This window comes from Mauremys reevesii, linkage group 7 (genome assembly GCF_016161935.1).
Source record: "Mauremys reevesii isolate NIE-2019 linkage group 7, ASM1616193v1, whole genome shotgun sequence".
Taxonomy (NCBI): Eukaryota; Metazoa; Chordata; order Testudines; family Geoemydidae; genus Mauremys; species Mauremys reevesii.
Window position 1 is genome coordinate 9,518,589 of NC_052629.1, and position 23,830 is coordinate 9,542,418.

A 23,830-nucleotide genomic window follows, 5' to 3' on the forward strand; every position below is an offset into this window, starting at 1 on the left:
CTGTAGCCTACGTATGCGTTAGGCTACCTCTAAACTATTCATCAGAAACCTGACTAGACCCTTTACACTTCACCATGAGCCAGTGGATTGTCGGTTGCCAATAAGACTACCCAACCTCTGTTAGAAGGTGACTAAACACCATTTCCCAACTTTTTAGAAACACTTAGGTCTTGTCTGCTTTAAGTCTTGTATTCAGTTGTAGCATCTTATATTGGCTGAATCTGTGTTCCTTTTCTTCCATGCTGCAACCTCACATTTTGTTCACTGAATTAAGTCCAGATGTCATATTAAGCATACTACATTTTTTTGTAGTTTTTTATACTACCTCTGAAAAATGTCATGCAGTTTGACTTAACCTGTGCCCACAGTTCCCTGTTATGTTAAAGATGGCATCAGTTGCCCTTTCATACATGTGATCGCAATAAACACTCAGTAGAAAATGATCTATGAGTGAACTAGGACAAGGTAACAATGCATAATAATGCAAATACACATTTTAACACATGACTACTTAGAGAGTGTGATATCAAAATTAGCTGCAAAATGTCTATAAAAATTGCAGATTTTGTAATGTGTCCCCTTAGCAATTTTGTTTAATAGATTTCAATGTTCTCTATGATGTATTGTCGGGGGAGAGAACTATAATGGAAAGACTTTTTAATGCACAAGTTTTATAAACATAAAAAGCTTTGTATTTTAATGTAATTGTATGAAAGCCACTTGTTCCGGTGAACATATTTTATTTTATGTTGGTCTGAGTGCTTCCATAACATTAAAAAAAAATTCCAGCTGGATTCCAAGCTAACCTATAATGCATTAAGTTACATAGTGCAGAGTAATCATTACCCATTTTGTTGTGAAGCTTTACACTTTTGTAGTACTCTTCACTGAAGAGTCTCAAAGGGCTTAAAATAACTGAAGGTAGGGGAGACCATGTCTCTTCAAATTTTGAAATATTCTGAGTAGAAGCGGTACCGTTTCTCCTCTCTCAAAGAAAAACTGATAATGTGGGAGAAATGGAAAAACCACCTTAAATGGTCTTTCTGCAGATCAGTAATATTTCTGCATGTGTGCATTTCTTGGTTCTTTTTGGTCCTTCCCTCATTGCAATTGGCGGACAGTAGCAGTCAATCTTTTTTTTCCCCTCTACGCATCTGAAAATGTCCTTAAAAGAGAATTATTTTATAATAACCTATTTAGATTTTTGTTTATAGTAGCATGCATTAAACTGAAATAATTTGTGGAATTTTTTCTGTGTTCTCCCAAGCAGTTTTAAAATTCAGTTTTGTATAAATTAAATAGCCACATCTTTGTGAAGCATGTAGTGTCTGGTTTTGTAGCCACCCTAATGAAGTGGTTGGGAATTCTGTGCTTCAGCTGCTGCAAAACTAGGACCCCATGAAAAGGAGTGGAGCCTGCTAAGAGGAATGTAATGCTCCTAATATTGACCAAATTTGCATTTAGTAAAACAGAATTGAAATAACTGGTACAAAGGTGGATGTCTAAAATCTGATTTCCCCCAAGGCAATCTGAATCCTGCATGAAGAAAGTTAAGAAAAATAATTTGCAGGGGATTTGTTAGGGTCGGCATCTTCCATTAGAAGAAAAGTAAGCTGAGGCTTAAATCATGCTTAACAAAAGTTGTATCAAAGAATCACAAAATTGGGAGTAAAAATATTAAGACATTTGCCATGGAGAGGAGGTGGAGGTATCTTTACTTGTTTATTGCTAGCTTGCTGCTTTTCCTATCTAATACTTCTCTTCAGTTTGATGCCAAACTGACATGCTCATAAATATCTAATGCTGCTCTCCTTTGAGACATTCTGCCTGCACACTGGCAGAGTCATGCCTAGAAGAATTGTTGAGGTATGGTTCTAATGACAAATACAAGTGAACGTGAACCTAATCATTCTATAGTTGCTGTCCATTTTACATACTCATGCCGAATAAATCAAGTGGTCACATGCTGTTTTTGGTTTAGCTATTGTTAGTGATCACATCAGATGTTAGCCTGTCTGCAGTCTTACTCCCCATTTTAGTCTTTAAAAGGGATATAAACCCTCATACTCCCAACACAAGTCACACTAATTGAGGGGAGTTGGGAAGAAATTTCTCTTGTGGACAAGTTGCTCCATGATTGGGATTTCTTGAACCTTCTTCTGAATCATGTGGTACTTGCCACTGGTAGAGACAGGATACTGGACTAGCAGGACCTCTAGTGTCTAGTAACTAGTGTCTGATCCAGTACTTCAATTTCTGTGGACCTTAAAATTCATTCTGATGACCATTATGCTTCTCCCTCCAAATCCCACTTCAATTCTAGTATGAGTTTAGTGTCTGTCTCAATGAGCATGGTAAAAATGCTAAAATAGGTGTGCAAAGCATTAGGACCTTATTTTCAGAGATTCTGAGCACCCACAACTGCAGTTTTAATTAACGGGAGCTCTGCATGCTCAACATCTCTGAAAGTCAAGCCCCATAACTCCAGCCATTCATGCGATCTACTGCTGAATTAATTTTTGGAATGGAAATGAAAGCGGGGGAGGAAGAAGATAGCAGACCTTAAACGTCACATTTTTATTACTATCAACCTCCTTGGATTGCAAAAAGCTTTAGCAGACTGGTGCAAATGCTATAAGAACCACTTAAGGTTTGACACTTACTGCTCCTGGACTAGCAACCAAATTGTTGGGCTCGGGAGAGCTGTGTGTGCTGATGCAGTAGGCATATTGTGCACGGCACGATCAATACTAGTGTATGATGTATTGCAGCAACTACTGTTTTTCATTAGGAGGAGAGAGATTAATGGAAAGGGGTAGAAACAAAGATGAGATTTGGAGATGGTTTGAGAGGTGGTATTTATACTTTTGATACGTTGGAAAATCATTTTTAAATTATCTTATTTTCTGGAAAATACTACACCTCTACCCCAATATAACGCTGTCCTCGGGAGCCAAAAAAACTTACCGTGTTATAGGTGAAACCGCATTATATTGAACTTGCTTTGATCCGCTGGAGTGCGCAGCCCCCCCCCCCCCCGGAGCACTGCTTTACCGTGTTATATCCGAATTTGTGTTGTATCGGGTCACGTTATATCGAGGTAGAGGTGTACCGTATTTTCCGGCGTATAAGACGACTTTCTATACTAAAAAACAACCCCCAAAAATCGGGGGTCGTCTTATACGCCGGGTATAAACAGCGGGCAGCCCAGAGCCCTCTGATTCCCGGCCGCGGCTGGGATTTAAAAGGCTCTGTGCTCCCTGCCGCAGCGGGCAGCCCAGAGCCCCCTGATTCCCGGCCGCGGCTGGGATTTAAAAGGCTCTGGGCTCCCCGACGCAGCGGGCAGCCCAGAGTCCTCTGACTCGTGGCTGGGATTTAAAAGGCTCTGGGCTCCCCGCCGCAGCGGGCAGCCCAGAGCCCTCTGATTCCCGGCCGCGGCTGGGATTTAAAAGGCTCTGGGCTCCCCCCCCTTGGAAGGGGGGGGGTCGTCTTATATGGCGAGTATAGGCCAAAACCTATGTTTTAACTGTAAAATTAGAGGGTCGTCTTATACACCCCGTCGCCTTATACGCCGGAAAATACGGTATATAATTCTGACCCTCTGACAGCAGCTGCTTTGAGGTTCCCTTTTTCCCAAATTGCTGGTGTGATTAGACATAGTACACTTTGTTTACAGTGTTATCATTGACATAGCCTACATTTGTATTGCTAAACAACAGTTGGCAATGTATATCCTTTACTCTGCTGCTACTTATTGCATAGTGCCTGATGACACAACTCAGGATTCAAAATCTGTCTCAAGAAGCATGTCGGAGAGCAAAGAACAAGTGATGGATTTTTACGTTTTGTGTGATGTTTGCCTGTTGTTCATTTATAGACTAGATTGTTAAATGCTATTTCATTTCTGAGAAGTGCTGTTAGAATGTTTTGACTCATCCCTAGAATGTTTCACCCTGAAGATCTTTGTGAATATGGGCACAATGAAATGAGATGTTTCCTATCTTTTATATTATAAATGAAGTTAGGACATACTAACTTTGCATGTAGTTAACAATTTTAGTTATAATAGTAATAATTATAAACATGTGCCACCAGCTCAGCCACTGTTACTTTCATTTCCCTAATTTTTGCTTTGTCTTCATCGGCAATAAATTAAACACTTTCCCATGCTCTTGGGCAAAATGCCACAGATATCCACTGCAGACATGCCTTCTGGTTCTTTGGGACTTAAGCCCAATATCTGCAGGGTAGATATTTCTACTGCTCTGAGTGTCTCCTGCCTTATTAAGAGACTCATCAGAAAGTCTCTATAGAAACCAGGCTGAATCAGAGATTACATATGGGAAAGACGTATTAGATCATTCATTCTATCCCCTTTACGATACAGGGAGGGGTCCTTTTATAATACGCTTTGTCCAGTCTGGTTTCAAAAGTTCAAGGCAATGGGGCTTTCACCATGTTCTTTGCGAAAACTATTCCCCAGCTAACAGACCTCACTGTTGGTTATACTTTCCCTGATATTCAGCCTCCCTTTCCTTTGACTTGACTTCATCTCATTACATTTAATCATGTTTTGTGTACCACTGTAATAGTTTGTAATAATAATCTAGTAAAATGACTACAACACTGCGTATAGTAAAAAATACTGTAATTTTTTGTTATTTTGGGAAAAAACTGGAAAACTACTGGTAAAAGCTGGACTTCCTGGTGAAAAGACCAGAATGGAGGAACATCTAAAAAATTGACTTGTTGATTGCTCAGTGTGTCTCTCTGTTGTGAAACTTATAGAAAAACATATGCATATTATGCTTCTATTGCATATTGCATCTAAGAATCTGAAAATACAGTACTTTGTGAACATCAGCTAATACTTTCAGTGTCCCGGTGAAGGGTGTGGTAATTCCATTTTACAGATGGGAAACTTGAGCCTGAGAGAGGTTGTTTCTTGACTAAGCGCACACAGTGGAAGAATCAGAAATAGAACAAGATTCCGTACTCTCAGTCCTGTGCCCTAACCCCTAAATGACATATATTAATAACACTTTGTTTTGCATTTGTAGGAAATTTGTCCAGTCTAAGTCGTCTTGGCCTAAGGTACAATAGACTGTCAGCAATCCCCAAGTCTTTAGCAAAATGTAGTGAACTTGATGAACTGAATTTGGAGAACAACAACATTTCCACTTTACCAGAGGTGAGAGGCACACGGTGTTCACTTGGGGGAAATGTAATAGATTTTTTAGTTTTGTGAGCACATCAAAATATTGCAGATTGATTTTTACATGAAAAGCTTTAAGGAACGAGCCTCACTTTAACCTGTGTGTGTATATATGTGTGTGTATATGTGTATATAAAACATTGAAGATCTATAAATCCACCAGTGTTGCCACATTGACATGTATATCTAATCAGTTAGACAGTAATTCAATTGACGACTCATCAGGCAACAAGACAAACTCATTTTATCCATTTTCTAAATGTTCTTATGACACAATTAAACAGTGAAGCCAGGGGCCCATCGTTTTAGTTGGACGTGAGGTTCCTGTTGCAGTTGCTAAGGGGGAAAGAAGACAGAAAACTAAGAGGGATCTCTCTGTCCACTTCCAACTGAAACAGGACAGTTCTGTTTAGATAAACTGGTGGACAAAAAGCCCCTATGTTTGTCATAGCTGCTTAATGTTAACATTTCCATAATAATGTAATGTAGGAGTTTGCAATTACAACAATGTTTTGCTACCAGTGCATCCCTCAGTTGGGTGGCATACCACCCACTAGCTACAAAAGGTAAAATCTGCAGAATCCTGTGGTGGTTAGGACTGTGCAGGGGCCAGCTGTCTTGCTTCCTTCCACTGCTATTGCACTTGCTAGCTCTGTGCTGTTCCCTCCTGCCTCAGCCAAATCACAGGATATTCCACCCTCTTCAACCCTGTGGAACTTGTGAGAGTTTTAGGCTTCATGATAAAATGCACAGAGAGTTTATTCTGCTCTGTTTCAGTTAGTGATCCAAACATTACTACTATTTTGTTCAGTCTACCTAACCTGTTCTACGAAGAACTACATCTAAAATTATACTGCAAATATCATATTATTAAAATCTACCTAATGAGAAAAGAGAAAATGTGTATACAGAGAAAAAAGGAAAAAGATGTGAACATATATTAGAGGACCATTGAAAGCACCCAAGTACAGTAATTGTATAAATAATAATTGTATGAATTATTAAATTCAGCAACAACTGACTGGAAACAAAAGATAATTAAATATTGAGGTAGACTTGCGCTTTAAAAAAATGCTGTTGAGAGAAAGTTGCTCGGCTGCTTTTAAGAACAAAGCTGAACCACCCCACCCAGGCATGAAGTGAAAGTAACTACAATGTGATTACACATAGAAAAGCAATTGACTGGAGAACTGATTGCTTATCCTGAAATAAGTTGACTCCTAATCAAAAACTCCCTTAACAAATAGTGCTACCTTACCTAAATGTGTTAGTCTAACAATAAGTTATATGTTGGGACAAAGAAGCAGCTCAGATGTTAATGTAGTAGTGTAATCCATTTAAAATTAAGCATTCTTGGCTGCAATAGAAAGAAAATTCATTTGCAACGAAATTGCTGAAATGCAAAATGAGCCAAAGCTCATGATGCAATGCTTAATAAATATTTTATCTTAAAAGGATAGGTTGGGAAAGGCAGCAGTTCCACAGCTTTCATAAATATTGAGTACATTGTTTTTCTTTAGACTGTGTGTAACTAAACTCTACATCTTCCCCTCAAAGACATTTTGTTAGTTACTTGTGAGCTCTTAGAAAAATTATATGCACCATCTAATACACATATTATTATTATCAACATTTATGTATAGTCCCAGACTTAAAAAACAGCCTTTGCAAATTCCAAGGTCAGTTTGAAACAATGAGGTGTTAGGCAACCCCAAAGTACTATTGCAAAGTACAGAATCAAAAATGCCAACTAAATAACAAAATCACTAAAGGCAGGATTTCCTCTTAAAAGATTGTGCTAAATAAGAATGAGATTTTAATACGACTAATATCTCTGCAACTTAAAGTTCTGTTGTTTACAGTTAAGAAAAAAATTGCTGCACTGATTTTTCTGAGATACAACTTTTTTTTCTTGTGTTTAAATACCCGCAAATTTGTTGAGTCATGACATGAAGCAGAGCAAGTTGCAATTTGATGGTTTATTATATAATGAATGTGAAGCGACCCTTAATTTAAAAAAAACAAACACTTTCAATCCTGAAACAACGCTATAAATTTTTTATTGTAATTGTAATATTAAAACTGTAACTCAGGAAAAGTAAAGATATTTGAAATTTTTGAGAGCTTGCTGCTATTCTCTCTGTGATTGTAGATATTGTAATATTTCTGGTATGTAACATCATGCATGAATCTTTAATCCCTGCAATACCTAACCAACTAAGGCTGAATTAAGGTTGGCATTGTAATGAGTGAAAGATGAAATTTCAGCATTAATTTGGCACTCATTATTTATTTCTGTGTTGCCAATACTGTGTCTGGGTGCTTTACTGACAGGTACAAACCTGAGATTCCTGCCTAAAGGACCTTACAATAATTCAGGGGTTCTCAAACTGGGGGTCGCGAGGTTATTACATGGGGGTCACGAGCTGTCAGCCTCCACCCCAAAACCCCGCTTTGCTTCCAGCATTTATAATGGTGTTATAAAAAAAAGTGTTTTTAATGTATATTTATTGTGGTCGCACTCAGAGGCTTGGTGTGTGAAAGGGGTCACCAGTACAAAAGTCTGAGAATCCCTGTAGAGAGAGACACAAGACTCTCAAGAACCAAGACTAAAAGCAGTTGGTTTGAATGACAAAACTTAGCACCCAGTTGGTTAATTCTAATAGTTTTGTTTTGGGTCTGTTTGATTCTTTTTTCTTATTCGTTTGTCACAAAAAGACACACACAAGTAACTTTTAGATTATTTTATGGTCAGATTAAGATCAGAAAAAATTTAGGATTTCTGAAAAATGTTTTTTCAAGTGTGCCTAAACATTGGGGGCATGTTTTGGTCCGTTTCTGTTAGTATTGCATTATCTGAATTTCAAGCTGCTTTTAAAGTGCTGACCTGGCAGACTTCAGTGGCTGAAGCTTTAGTAGTGTTTCTAGGAACCTGTAAAGCGAATTCGTTCTTGATGTTGAGTCAATTCATAGCACAGACTTTTATTAAGTTAGTACAGATTTGTATTTTTTTTTTTAAACCTCGTTGAAAAGCAGTGTACTGGGTTCACACCTATTTCCATCCATTTTCAACTGGGGTGGTCATCAAAGCGAGGATGAGTTTGGTCTCCGATTCTCCAAAGGACATGTGCTATAGTCAGAGATTCCACAGCCAGGAGGGACCATTGTAATCATCGAGTCTGACCGCCTGTATAACACAGGCCGTACAACTTCCCCGAAATCATGCCTAGAGGATATCTATGAGAGAAAACCCAGTCTTGATTTTAAAATTGCCAGTGATGGAAACTCCACCACGACGCTTGCTAAATTGTTCCAATGGTTGGTTATGCTCACTGTTTAAAAAAAAAAAAAAATTACATCTGATTTCCAGTTTGAGTGTGACTTGCGACAATTCAGCAGCACTGGCTGCATCGCCTCCTTTACACAATAGATACTCTATTTGTCACATCAGCACTGGTTGCATGTCCTCCAGTACTGGAAATGCTGGTCAGGACTGATGTAATTTTTTTTTCCACTGAGCTTTCCAGACAACCACTGTCTGCACTCTGGATGGCTCTAGCCAGTGCTATCAGTTTTGCTCAAAACCATTATTTTATTTTTTTTACAAGTGGAAAAAGATTACAAAAAATAGCACCAGCTATGATTTTAAATGTTGGTACTTTTTATATACTGGCACCATGTATGTGTGGGAGGAGAGGAATACAGTTCTCTCCTAGTGATTGTGGATGAGAATGTATGGATGGGAGAGCTTTTTCTGAAGTTAAGACTCGTTTATATATTGCAACTCTTATTTGTCTTGTTGGGTGCACTGGGGGGAAGCAATACAGTGAAAGAATATATGTTCAAATAAATTTAAATGCAAAGCTCAAGTGAAAGGTTTCCCCCCAACCCTCTCTCCCTATCCAGGGTCTTTTATCGAGTCTTGTGAACCTGACTAGTTTAACATTGGCCAGGAACTGCTTCCAGTCATATCCAGTGGGTGGTCCATCACAGTTCTCCACAATCTACTCTCTCAACATGGAACACAATCGCATCAGCAAAATACCATTTGGAATTTTCTCTAGAGCTAAAGTGTTAAGTAAGCTGAATATGAAGGTGAGCCACAGCAACGCTCCACTGTATTTAACATCCATAGCAGATTCTGTGAACTGTAACAAATGTAATAATACAAAGAATAAACTTGTAGCATATGAAAGGGATACTTTGTCACCTTCCTCAGATATCACAGACAGACATCCTTTACCTGTGTTACTGATCCATTTCATTTTTCACTATTTATTCTGTTAGCTCTTTCACATTGCCTTCACATTTGGACAATGAAAATCAGTGAAGCTGTTTGTACTTTGCATGTTCAGGAATCTGAATGGTTGAATTGCAAACATTGCAGGGGAATATTTTGTTTTAAAATAATTTTATTTCAATTAAAAACAGAATCATTGAAAGAAATATCTATTGCCTTTTTTAAGCTTATTTTTACAAAATCTAAAATTAAGATCTTGTTTATACTATTATTTTTGCAATGAGGTAGCCCAGAGACCACAGTACGAACTCATGTCCCATTGTGTTAGATACTGTATATTTTTAAAGAGACGGTTTACATCCCCTAAAGATCACAATATAAGCATATGATGACAGATTACAGGTGGAGAAAATAGCCATGAGGAATAATAGTGTAACAGTGGATTTAGTTTAATATGTAACAGAATACACATTCAGAAAAGTTCAGTCTCTCTTGAAACTCGACACATAGCCCCTCCCATGTCTTGATAAATACATTTTCTATAATGTAATTATATCAGTAAATGATAGCTATTGTGATAGCACCTACAATATACAAGGCACTTTCAAGCTATGTATGATAGTCTCTTCCCTGAAGAGTTTGCATTCTAAAATACAAAAATAGATTCATAGATACCGAGGCCAGAAGGGACCATTGTGATTATCTAGTCTGAGCTCATGTTTAACAGAGGTCATAGAATTTCCCCAAAATAATTTATAGAGCAGATCTTTTAGAAAAACACCCAGTCTTGTTTTAAAAATTGTCACTGATGGAGAATCCCTTGGTAAATTATTTTAATGGTTAATTACTTACACTGTTAAAAATTTATGCTTTATTTCCAGTCTGAACCAGATGAAGAGGGCGCAACATAAAAGTAAAGTGGCTGGTGCATGTTTTAGTCATTTCAAGGGGTTAAATTTTTTATTTTATTGTAAGAACTTACGTTTAACTGTCCTCCAGTACATCTATTACTAGATGACTGAATTTTTGTTGACCTCACAACAGAAATTAGTCCGGGGAAGGATTTGAATGGTGAGAGGATAGTGTCTGGCACATTATTTGGAAGGAGTTTTTCAGGTGTAAGGGCAATGTGCAAAAGTCAGACAAAAGAGGCAACATCTTCCTTTTTGTAATCTAGATGGGTCCTTAAGTTAGCAACAAATTTCTCTGAAAGTACCAATCACTCTTTAATGTCACACATGTACCCAGTAGTTTGAACAGCCTGATTTCTTAGAATTTACTGTGTCCACTCTGGACCAAATTATATCACTAGCACTCTAAATAGTGAGTGTCTGACTTCATTCCAGTTTTTTTTACTACATAAGCAATTTGGATGTATTTGCTATTTTAAAAACTACCCTGATGTCAATAGACATGGTGCGTATGGGCACTGCTGGCTGATATCTGTTCCAACTGCCTGTCATAGGCCAGATCCTGAAATAATGTCTGACACTTAAGTTGTTTTGTAATGGTACTTGACCTTTTATGATTAGGGTTTTTTTGTTTACCTTACACCCTCCATATTTTTAGGATTGCAGAATTGTTGCTAGGTTCTTTACATGATGTGGTGTTTGTTGTGGTTTTTTTATTCATGTCTTAAGTGTTCACATCCTATCCAACAGTACATAATGTTGAAAAGAGAAGTCAAAATTAACTATGGAGACCTTGGAAATTTCATGAGTTATTGCCTTTGTAATATGTTGTTTCCATTTCAGTCCATCACATTGCTAGTACAAATACAGCTCCACGTGTCTAGATTGGGTAGTGTTCATTACATTTTGGGAATGCATTTTAAAGATTCAGCCATTTAGCAAAGTTTTTTCAATTGGTTTATATAAGAACCAATAAAATTTTTGATTTATCTAAATGTTTCATCTTATTTAATCTCCAAGCTACCTTCCTGTTTTTTCATGCCAAAACCTACATATTTTCTTTGTTAAATTGCAGGACAATCAGCTAACCTCGCTCCCCTTGGACTTTGGGACTTGGACCAGCATGGTGGAACTGAATTTAGCCACTAATCAGCTCACAAAAATTCCTGAGGATGTGTCTGGGCTAGTTTCCCTTGAGGTGAGAGAAATACAGTGAACATCTGACTAAGCAAATCCTCAGAAATGAACTTAAAAAAAAAGTATATGTCCCAGTAATAAGTGTGCTAACCGAACATATGAGTGTTTCATAAGTTTATGGCTTTCATTAATAGCTTTTTAAATGTTTTGTTCCTTAAGCCTGTGTGCCTATTTCATTTATTAACCTATAGACAACCCCACACCACAAAATGTACAGTGCAGAAAATAAAATGAATTAAAGCTGAGCTGAACACCCAGGGGGACCAGCATACAAACAAAGTGGGCCAAAATATTCCAACAAAAGGATGACAAAGTGGACTGAGTTCAGTTAGAAAGCATTGGACTGGGCCTTGAAACCAGAGTGAGTGCCAATAGCAAAGGGCATATTTATGTTGTAAAATTAGATAATTTTTTACAACTAGGTAAAAACACTAGGGAATTAAACAGAAATAACTGCTTATGCAATATTCATGCAAAAGTGAAAGTTCTTACAGCAATTTTAACTCAGCCACGTTGTACATAGGTAGTTGTATACTGAGGTCGCAGGGGTAGCCCACTGAGATTGCTCAATTAGGGCAACCTGTGAAGACAATCCCCAAAACTGGTGGTTAGTCTAATACTTAGATTCACCAAGCCAGCAACAAAACAGCTTCCACAATAAACTTACTGGTTATCCAGAAGCCAAAAACACAGATCTCATAAAACAACCCAGCCTTGGACGTCTTCCCAGACAGGCAAGTCAAATATGAAGAGGATTACTGAAAATCTTGTTCATCATGTAAAAAGTTCTACCAATCCCAAAGAATAAGACACATTACCATCCAGGTCACTGAATATTTCAGATCTTACCGAAATACATGCTTACAGCCAATTCTTATTAACCAATGTAAAATTTATTAAAAAAGAAGAGAGTATTGGTTAAAAGATCATTATACATACAGACTAAGAGTTTTTAGATCAGTTTCATAGTAGATATGGTGGACTTTAGTTGCAAAGAGTTCTTTCAGAATTAGTCCATAGTTTTAGTCCAATGTCCAATATCAGGGTGATCCAGATGGGACTGGAGACCTCAGTTTTGCGACTCAAACTTCCCCCTGATGAAGCTTAAGCACATCTGAGATGAAAGGATCAGGTCCCAAAAGCCCTTTAAACAGTTCCCGGGCAGCCTCTTGACAGCATGCAGTACTTGGGTGAACAGCAGGCAATTATCCAAGCTTTGAAGTAATCCTCCTATTTCCTAACCATCAACGATAATTGGCTACCTGGATTAATGTAAGGCAATTGCCTATCTCCCTTTATTGACAGATAATTTGCTTCATACTTCAAAGAGAAATTGACAGTGATATCACTATATTCACAGTTCATTTAAATGTTAATGTTTTCTTTTGATCTCTGAATTAACAGAATTCAGCAATACACAGGAACTATTTGGTTACATGGTTAACACCTAACAAGATGTAAGCAAACACAATTAGTATTACCTCTAATTCTCTAACCATACAGGTTTGCATTTCAAACTCTAGTCTATCTAACATGAAATGGCCCTAATTAACATTTACCATATCCTTTAATATGTCTCTAAAGGTTGAATCTGGGTCAATTAGCCTGCTAGTTGTGTAACCCTTTCTGGCCCTGTGCGTCAGTAATATTTTCTGTTCTGTTTTTTCTTTTAGATATGTAGTTTAATAAGTTACTATTCATATTGTTTAGTATGTGCCTTAAAATACAAAGGATATGCAACAAGACCACATTATTATTGACATGCTAACCTTAACTTTGGCATTTTGTAACTTTAACTGTGCAACCCTAACCTGGTTAAGTTTCTCAGACCTGAAGAAGAGCTCTGTGTAAGCTGGAAAGCGCTCTCTCACCAACAGAATTTGGTCCAATAAAAGACGTTACCTCCCTCACCTTGTCTCTGTAATATCCAGGACCGGCACAGCTCTGACAATACTGCATACAACCTTAACGATGCGTTGTTGTAGAATTTTGCATTAACTGTTGAACTACTCACGTGTGTGTGTGTGTGTGTGTGTGTTTTAATCCTGCAAAACAATAACATGGTAGGATTGGAAAGGAGAAATATCTAGCAATTATAGCACAGTGCTAGGATCAATTCCCAGACCCTATTGGGTTTAGCTGGAAGAACTTAACTATCCAAAGCCAGCCGGACTCTCGTCCAGAGCTGTCTGGCCTTGGTGATGTCACTAAGGGTATGTCTACACTGCAGCAGGGAGCGAGGTAGCAGTGTGGAGCAGATCCCTTGGTTGCCCCATGCATAGGAGCTGGAGAAGGCAAATGCTGCTGCTTCAGGGAGCCGCACGGAGTGGCCCCCGACCCTGCTCTCCGGCTGGAGCGCCGGAATGCGGCAAGTCCCAGACCCCGCTCCCCAGCAGGAGCTCAAGGGTCATATTAAAATGGCTGGTGGGCCGGATGTGGCCTGCAGTTTGCCCACCCCTGCTTTAGAGCATGGATTGTCAGGATCTAAGCACCTGCAGCTCTATTGATTTAACAGGGATTTGTGAGTGCTCAGCACCACTAAAAATGCAGCCCTTTGCATTTGTGCCTCATCTTGCTCATTACCTATCTCACTGAGATGTTATAAGTTGCTTTTAAGCAACTTTGAGCTGCTCTGGATAAAGATGCTATATTACTGAAAACTATTATTGAATGAATTACTTGGCTTCATAGATCATAGAATATCAGGGTTTGAAGGGACCTCAGGAGGTCATCTAGTCCAACACCCTGCTCAAAGCAGGACCAATCCCCAGACAGATTTTTACCCCAGTTCCCTAAATGGCCTCCTCAAGGATTGAACTCACAACCATGGGTTTAGCAGGCCAATTTTCAAACCACTGAGCTATCCCTCCCCCACACCCCAAGCATGGTACTTTACAGCATAGAAAAGACAGATTTTCTACTTGGAGGGGTTTACAATCTGATGTCTACATGGAGACACTCAAGAGAGTTAATCCACTTTAAAAATTATTTTGGATTAGTTAATGTTGAGAAAATGCCTGTGTGGACAGTCTTATTCAGAATTAAAGTGGGCTTAATTTGATGTACTTTGGAAGTGCATTAATCTAAATTGAATTAATGACACTTGAATTCTCAATAAGAATGCCCACACAGGGATTTAATGCAGTTTAATGAATCCTCTTTTAATTCACACCTTCAGTTAATTTGGATTAATTTCCCTGCATGTCCCCCTGTAAGCAAGCCCTAATTTAAAATGAGAGCAAACAGTAACTGAGAGCACAAGAAGAATTAAAAAAGGGGACTGATGAGAGGTGGTCATTATAGGAGACCAGTGCATGTGTGTAGAGTAGCCAAGTATTTTGTTGTTAGTCCCTTCCCAAAACCAACTTCTTGAAGGTGGTATAAAAAGTAAGAGGAGGTGGGGAGGTTTGGCAGATTGGGTCAAGGATGGAATGTCAAGCATAAGGGATAGCAGGGCAGACGGCACTGAGGCGGGCATGTGAAAGAATACAAATGATAGGGAAGTTGTGTAGTAGGAAGTAGTCTGTTTTTCTTGAGTCATTTGGTTAAAATGGGCTCTTAACTCTTTGTTTCGCCACTGTTTATTTTAAAAATATATACATTTTTATATAGTCCTGTTAATCTGAAATCTATTGTTCTGAATTTAAACTTCACTTCTGTTAAGCTCCATTTTGTAACATGGTGTTAGTTTTGATTACTGATTTAAGTTTAACTTTATCCTTTAGTTCAGTTTCACAGGAGCTTTACAAAACTTGTTAAACAGTATGTTAATTTTGCATTGTATGGAATGCTACTTAATTCTGAAGTCTAAAGGGATTCTATTTTAGTTGGCACTTGCTTGCTGCATTACTTTAAATTTTCCCTGTTTTTTTTCTTCAGGTTCTTATCTTGTCAAATAATCTTCTGAAGAAACTTCCCCATGGCATTGGAAACCTACGGAAAATAAGAGAGTTAGATTTAGAGGAGAACAAACTGGAATCCTTGCCAAATGAAATCGCTTACCTTAAGGATCTGCAGGTGAAACAGTAATGAGAGGAGATAAACATACCAAGCTTTTACTTTCAACAGGCTAATTTGTACCTTTCCCACTCAAATTAATGGTATCTAGCTCTTTAGGAAAGTTAACGGAAGGAGTTTACTGTTAGCAAAGAGTATAAAGAATCAGGACTCTTGAGTTTTATTCCTGGTTGTGCCATTGTTTCCCTGGTTGACCTTGGGAAAACAACATTTAATTCTTCAAGTGCTGGTCATTATGTGTATTCCACATGTGGGTATACATGTGTGCCATGCCCCTGAGTCCAGCAGTTTTTCCAGGCAGCGTCCATTGACCCACATGTGCTCAGTATCTCCCCTCATGCTCCTGACTGAGGGTTTAAGGGGTGGTGTGGGTTGATGCCACGTGGCCTGAGTTAAAATCCTGTCCTGCTTCACTCTTCTTAGTCTCTAAAAGAGTGCGTGTATATGTTTGTTATAAACAATTATCCTGTAGTTTAGAAATCTTAGTTGTATATACAGAATAGCATAAGAAAATTACCCTATCTTCTCCTGCCTCCCCCTCCCCCCCCATCGGGGGGAAATTCTTTTTATCCCAGGGACTGTGCCCAGGGTCCTGGACTTCAAGAACTGAGTTTCCTGCCCTTGCCTCTTTTCCATTATCAACAAAGATCAGTGGTGTCTCTATTGTCTGGGTGAGGCGCTTCTCTCGATGAAGTGCAGCATTCTGGTCCTTCCCGCCCCAGAACCAGAGAGGCCCAAGAACTCAGGCTGCGGAAGCTTCTGATGGAAGAGGTCCTGACCTGAGGTTGGCCTGGGAGATCCCACTGTACATCAGTCTCAGCTGGCCAGCAGTACACCTCTGAGCATGAACAATGGAGCAGAGCCACTGGCACTGAAGCCCAACGACACAGGGCTGCCCGTGACAGTAAGAAAAACACTCATAGGCATAACGGCAGATCCACACAGTGGACTCCCTACAAGAAGCATATTTTCTCCCCAAGCTGTCCCAGGTCGGGTGAGATGTCATGTACAAATCCCACAGAACTGTCACTGAGGGCCCCTCGGCTGGAGGGTAAGGCGAAGAAGAATCATCCAATGGTGACTACAGTGTCAAGGATAAAGATAGACCAATCGCCTCCATGAGCACCAGTCCAGATGTACCATTGGTTCTACCTTGGCAATATGGAGACTGGCCAGCTCCGGCAGTGAAACCAGGTCCCTCCGGTGTCTTGATGGGAACCCTGTGGACCCCAGGCCCCAGGGACGCTTTTCTAACACTGGATGAGATCTTCCTCCACTACCCGCAGTCTCTACTTCTGTCAGGTCTGACGGTTCTCAGGGAGCTTCCTACCCTGGAGCATGAACCTCTGCTACTGCCACAGGAGAGACCCCTTCCCTATCCATCATACTGGGGCCTCCCAGTACCAGCAATACCACTGTTTCGGACAGCACTGTGCTCAGACTCAGAGGAGCCAGAAGAGATAGTCCCACTGATATCTCCAACACAGCACAGAAGCCCAGACAGCTGCAGCAGCCTTATCTTCCTGGCTATGACCCCTCTCTCCCAGGGATGTCTGATATCATTTCCTGTGGGCCCACAGTGACTAATAGATCCCTCCTTCTGGGCATACTGGGCACTCTTATAGCAGACACTGGCACTGTTGCAGGAGTCCTGCTAGTCGTCGCCCTCTCGTCAGCTGGTTCAGTCAGTGTACGAGGAGGAAGACACTGAGCCGGTGCCACGGGTTCCGACCAGAGCTGCCTCATAACTGGATGACATGTTCATCCCTTTTGCCACCCTCTCTGCTAGATGACCATTGGCAATATGAAGATCTTCTCCAAAGGGTGCCTATTGACTTGTAAATCCCATTGGAGGAGGTCCAGGACCCCCAGCACCCTCTCCTGGACATCTTACAGCCCTAGGGTCCATCCAGGGTGGCCCTTTTCATAAATGAGGCCATACTACAACTGGCCAGAATGGTTTGGCACATACCTGCATAGTGGGCCCCCACCCGGAAGCAAGCAAAGAGATGCTATTTTGTGCTTGCCAGAGGGGCTGATTTCCTTTTTAACACACCCTTCCCCTAATTCACTAGTTGTGCAAGTGGCTGTGGAAGGGACTCAGCAGCACCCTCAGAAATCCACCCTGCCATAGAAAGGGTCAAAGAGGCTGGATCTCCTGGGCAGCAAGGTCTTCTCCTCCGCAGGCCTTCAGTTTCATATAGCCAATTACCAGGCATTATTGGCTAAATACAACTTTAATACCTATACCACGCTTGCAGAGTTCAAAGACAACCCCCCTGGGGAAGATCAGCCCCAGTTGCATTTCTTGATGGATATGGGGAGGTTGGTGGCAAAAGTGGCTTTCCAGGTCCCGGTGGATGCTACAGGGCTGGTCATGCATAGAAACTCTGGGCTCCAATCATTGGGCTTCCCAGGGGGTGTCCAAAATACTATTCAGAGAAAAGGCAGATGAGTCTTTACATTCCCTCAATGACTCGAGATCCACCCTGAGGTCTCAGGGATCTGTGCTCCAGCCCCCACGAGAATACAGCCCTTCAGACCATGGCCACCTTCTTCCTCTCTCTCTTACAACCATCATCCACCTGAACCCCCTTGCAAATGACTGAGATCCCAGAGAAGCTGTTTCCTGGCTCCAACCACTACCACATCGTCCATGTACTCCCAACTGCATGCCAAAGGCTACTTTTGATATCCAGATCAAAACTCACGCACCACCATTGATGATGCCTACTTCACCACCTGTCATCTTTGGAGGCTGCGTCACCTTCATCTACATTTGGCGCAAGGTCACCATGGACAGTTGAGTTCTGGAGGTTATCTGTCATGGATACTCCATAGATTTCCTTTCCTTTACTCCTCACAAACCTCCCACCTGGCCATCCCTGGGGGACCCCTCCCACCAATTGATTCATCAACAAGAGGCAGACTTCCTACTCTACCGGTGAGTGATACCGATCATCCCTCCTCAGTAGCGAGGAAGAGGGTTCTGCTCCCCATATTTTTTCATCCCCAAGAAAGGTGGAGGGTGGAGATCCATCCCGAACCTTTGAGAGCTCAATATTTTCATCAGGAAGCTGAAATGCACAGTGATTACACTGGCATCAATGATCACCTTCCTCCAGGAGGGGGTGTAGTTCACACCTCTTGACATGAAGGGATGCATATTTCCATGTGGACATTCACTCATCACGTAGGAAATTCTTACAATTCAGGATTACATAGCAACAAAACCAGTTTTGCCTCCTCCCTTTGGTCTTGCGATAGCATCAGGGGTCTTTGTGAAAGCATTCACGGTAGCAGCAGCCTAGATGCAACGCTAGGGAAATACGGTGTTCCCATACCTGCACAGTTAGCTTCTGGTGGGACATTCCTGACAAGAAGTTGTCTTCACGATCGACTCCCTTCAATTTCTCCTTGCCTCCTTAGGTGTCTGCATAAACGAAGACAGGTCCATTTTGTTACCTACTCAGACAATAAATTTAATAGGAACAAGGCTGGACTCTGTCTTGGCAAGAGCTTTCCTTCCAGTGGACAGATTTTACACGATGAGCGGCCTGATCACGCATGTCACCCGCAAACCCTGCACTATGTTGCGTTGGTGCCTCTACTTCGTGGGCCACATGGCTGCATGCAACTATGTGACACCTTTTGCCCAGCTCCACTCAGCCTACTGGCTGATCAAGGACCACATCAACTCCAGAGCTATTGTTCCCTCAGGAGTTCTCACCTCTCTTGCTTGGTGGTCCAACCCGACCCAGACCATGGTGGGGACCCCCTGCAGCCCTCCCATACTGAGGGCCACCATTGTGATGGATGCCTCCCTTACAGGATGGGGTGCTCACCTGGCCTACCATGCAGCCCAGGGTACATGGACACCATGGGAAGCCAGGCTCTCTAGAAACTTGCTGGAACTGAGAGCAGTCCGCATACCTTGCAAGGCCTTCTTTCCCCTCATATGCTCCCTCCACGTGCAAATCCTATTGGACAGTATCTAATCTATCAATCTAATTAACAAACAGGGAGGAGTGAGATCTTGTCTCCTCTGCCTGGAGGCAGTCAGACTGTGGATCTGGTATGTCAGAAATCAGGTTTCCTTACAGGCTGTATATCTCCCAGGCGCTCAGAACTCTGTAGCGGACAGACTAAGCAGAAGTGACCATGTAGACCATGAATGGGAAATACACAACAAGTTTTGACCAACAATTTTTCACAGTTGGGTAAATCCCCTGTGGGACCTCTTTACATCCCAAATTAACAGAAGGCGTCTCATCTAATGCTCCAGAGGGGCCCATCAGCAGTGACTCTGAGTGCCATTCTACTGCTCCCCTGGGTGACCTCCAATAAATTCCCCTCCCCATTCCCCTCATACCACAAGTTCTTCAGAAGATTCGCTGAGACGTAGCCACCATCATCCTTCTAGCACCCTATAGTCCCAGACGGTTCTGGTTCATGTATCTCCTAAGGCTGTGCATACTCCCACCCACCAGGATCTGCTCATTTGTGGAACAGGCTCAGGCACCCCAACCCAAGCTCACTCCACCTCACAGCCCATTGTTTGGATGGGCGTCAGACATGGAATGCTCATGTTCTGCCTCGGTCCAGGAGGTCCTTAACCAAAGCAGGAAAGAATCAACCAGAATGTGCTACTGGGCTAAATGGCGCCATTTCTCTGCTTGGACATTTAGGTTATCCTCAAGTATCTCCTCGCCCTGAAAACATCAGGTTTAGCCCTTAGCTCGCTGCATGCAGACCTAGCAGCGATTAGCGCTTTCCTTCCCCCAGTAGAGGGATGCTATATCTTCACGCACCCGACAACAGTGTGGTTTATGAAAGGTTTGAGCAGAACCTCCTCACTGGTCATCAAACACACACCCCAGTGGGACCTTAACCTCGTCCTGTCAGCTCTCACAGGGCTGCCCTTCCAACCTATGGCAACCTGTGCCATGATCCACCTCTCCATGGAAGTGGCATTCTTGGTAGCCATCACTTTGGCCAGAAGGGTCAGTGAGCTAGTGGCCATGATGGCAGACCCTCCCTACATAGTATTCCACAAGAAGAAGGTCTCCCTTTGGCTACACCCCAAATTCCTCCCCAAAATTGTGTCCAAATTCCATATGAGCCAATAAATTCACTTACCTATATTTTTCCAAAATCTCATGCCTCTCCTGAGGACAAGAAACTATACTCCCTTGATGTCAGACGTGCCCTGGCATTCTACCTGAAAAGAACCAAGCCAGCTAGAAAGTTGAGACTCTTTGTCACCATAGTAGAAAGATTAAGGGGCAAGCCATATCCTCAGAGAGAATTTCTAAGTGGGAATGCATGCTAAAATGCAATAAGATAGCAAAACTTCCCCCTCTCGGGAGTGTTACAGCTCGCTCCACATGACCGCAAGCATCCTCCATGGCATTCTTATCTGGCATCTCATTGTGGGACATTTACAAAGCTGCAACTTGGCTATCTGTCCACACATTTACAGCACACTGTTCCCTGACTCGAGACAGCCATGGATGTGGCAGTAGGAAGGACCATCTTACAAACAGCCCTGCTGCCAGCCTCCTTGTACACACCTCCACACTGATCTCTGCTTGCAAGTCACCCACGTGTGGAATACACATAGGGAGCTGCACAAGAAAAAGATGAGTTACTTACTGTAACTGGAGGTTCTTCAAGATGTGTGGTCCCTATCTGTATTCCACTACCCGCCCTCCTTCCCCTCTGCTTTGGACTTGATTACATTGCAGTAACAAGAGGAAATAGAGTGGCATTGACCCACACTGCCCTTTTTACTCTGGCTCAGTAGCACGAGGGGAGATATTGTGCGTGTTCAGATCAACAGACACTGCTTGGAAAAACTCAGGTACATGTGTGCCTGTGTGGAATACAGATAGGGACCATACATCTCGAAGAACCTCCAGTTACATTTAGTAACTTCTCTTCTCTGCCCCAGTTTGACCATGTATAAAACAAATAAAAGAATAGACTTCCCAGAATTGTCCTAAGGTTTCAGTAATGCTTATGAAGTGCCTTTATATCCTTGGTTAAAAGTGCATGTTGTTTATTGTTAAATTTAATAATATTTGAGAGAATTTGAATGCCATAGAGAACTAGAGATTTCACTCCTTATGCTAGAAATACAGTCTGTCGATTCAATAGTTACATTGTCTGATGTTACTCAGCTGTTTGAAGGCACTGTTAGTAATTTTAAGAACTTATTTCTCCACCAGAAATTGGTCTTGACTAATAATCAATTGACCACCCTTCCAAGAGGAATTGGTCACCTAATTAATCTGACACATCTTGGGCTAGGAGAGAATCTTCTCACACACCTTCCTGAAGAAATTGGTAAGGTGCTATTTCTGATAAATATAAGTATACAGTATGATTAAGCAATAACCTCCAAATACCTCTAGGAGACACAAAACGATAGGAATTTATTGTATTCAGAAACAGAGGCCACAAAATTCAAGGCGAAACTTTTATTGTGAGGAAGTATGCACCTCTGCTTGAAATTTCTGCCAGCACTACAATATTACATGCTTTCTCTGTTTTCGTGAGAGAAATGACTTAGCTTTTTCTGATTAATTACCTAGTGTGTGAAGAACTTGTAGAGGGAAACTGACTAGGATTAAGTAGTTTCCTTCTCTATAAAGCTCTTCTCTCACTGTGCTAAAGAGAAATTTATAGGATTGTGCATGTAGGTTAGTTAACTTTCCTTTCCAACCATTTCCTTGTAAAGACTCGGTAGGAAAGGAATCAGACTAATCCTATGACTTTACTTTTTGGCCACGCTGCAGAAGTAAAATTTTGTGTGAGGGAAGGGGCTGCAGAGGGAATCTAGGAGAGGCATTTTCCTTCTACAAATCTTTCCATTTGCATATCATCACACTGCTGCTTGCCTTGCTGAGAGAAGAGAAGGGGAGAAGGAAATACAGGGAAAGGAGAGGAAAGATATTAAAAGAAGAGACCTAAACACCGTGAAATGAGTGAGAAATACAGTACCACACAGCTAGAGAAGAGGGAAACAGAGATACTTCAGCTGTCCCAGCACCTCCAGTGAAACACCATCACAGCCAGCGCAAATCTTGCACATACGTTGGAGTCAGAAGGGCCAAATCTCAGCTAAACCTGGCCCTATGCATTCTAGATCATAAACTAGTTGAGCTCAGTTGCCTTATACTCTAATCTATAGAGTTAAAATAAATTACTGTATTTAAAGCACTCTAGTGAGGTGTAGAGACTGGTTATTAACGTTTTCAGATTTGATTGCCTCATGTAGAACGATCAGATAGCGCTCAGAGTTCTGCTCAACTCTGCCCTTTCTGCTTTGCATTCTCTCCCCCTGGCTCCCCAATCTTCCTCAGATTTTACATGTGGCTCCCCGCTTGTACTCTGAACCTTTTGCACGCTCTCCCAGTCCACCAGTGGTCCTGAAACCTTTCCTTCCTCAACACGCTCTTTAATCCTCTAATACTCCTGTCACCCTCTCTGCTTCTCCTCTAGGTCTTTGATGTTTCACCAAGAGGTGAGTGTTGTAAGGCAGCAGGAGTATTCAGTAGAGATTTACATATTCTCATTACTGACTCTGCGACTGTGAACTGTTACATGATAGAAAAAATTCTGCTAATCATAACTACAGTAATACAAATAATAGTAAAAGAATTCTAACAATACCTACTTCCAGTTAGCATTGAAACTCTTATCGGTATTTTGCGGTATATGTCCAAGTACATCATTTTCCACATGCCACCCTTAAAGAATTACTCTACGTAAACCTGTCTTTGCTCAGTTAATGCTCCTGCCAGTGTCCCCAATGCAACATCACTGGGAGGCTTTGACAAACCAGTGGTGCAATACTATCCTGCCATCATGAACTTTTTTTTTAACCATTTTTATTAATCTAAAGTGGAGCTGGCCCTCAGAACAGGAGCAGTGCTTATGGTATACGTGATCTGTAGGGAATGCAATCTATATATAGGGATATACAGTTATCTGGTTTGACTGTTTGGCGTCCAAGATAGGTAAGCATTGGCAAGGAAGAGAATGCTACTCTGCTCAACGTCGTGTTGGTTGATTTATATAGCAATCACACTTTGAGTGGAAACCTTGCAGTGACCATCACTACAGAGAATTGAGCTGAATGTGACTCTTACTTAGGCACCTGTGGGCAAGGAGGTTGTTATGCTTAAAAATAGAAGTGGACATGGGTTGTTTCCCTGGTAGAGAATTTCCAGTTGAATTTCCCTT

General features: G+C 41.2%; 1 protein-coding gene across 4 annotated transcripts in view; it reads left to right on the top strand.

Moving 5' to 3' along the window:
* Positions 1-23,830, top strand: part of SHOC2 (SHOC2 leucine rich repeat scaffold protein) — a 113,024-nt gene that overhangs the window by 84,032 nt on the left and 5,162 nt on the right. For 3 of the 4 annotated variants that reach the window (XM_039481447.1, XM_039481450.1, XM_039481449.1), the window contains 5 exons: positions 5,061-5,191; positions 9,122-9,310; positions 11,442-11,564; positions 15,443-15,580; positions 21,811-21,928. In XM_039481447.1, coding sequence (XP_039337381.1) covers positions 5,061-5,191; positions 9,122-9,310; positions 11,442-11,564; positions 15,443-15,580; positions 21,811-21,928 — 699 coding nt within the window. Of the gene's footprint in view, positions 1-5,060; positions 5,192-9,121; positions 9,311-11,441; positions 11,565-15,442; positions 15,581-21,810; positions 21,929-22,496; positions 22,732-23,830 lie in introns of those variants that run through there. The other variant, XM_039481451.1, reaches the window with a different exon arrangement.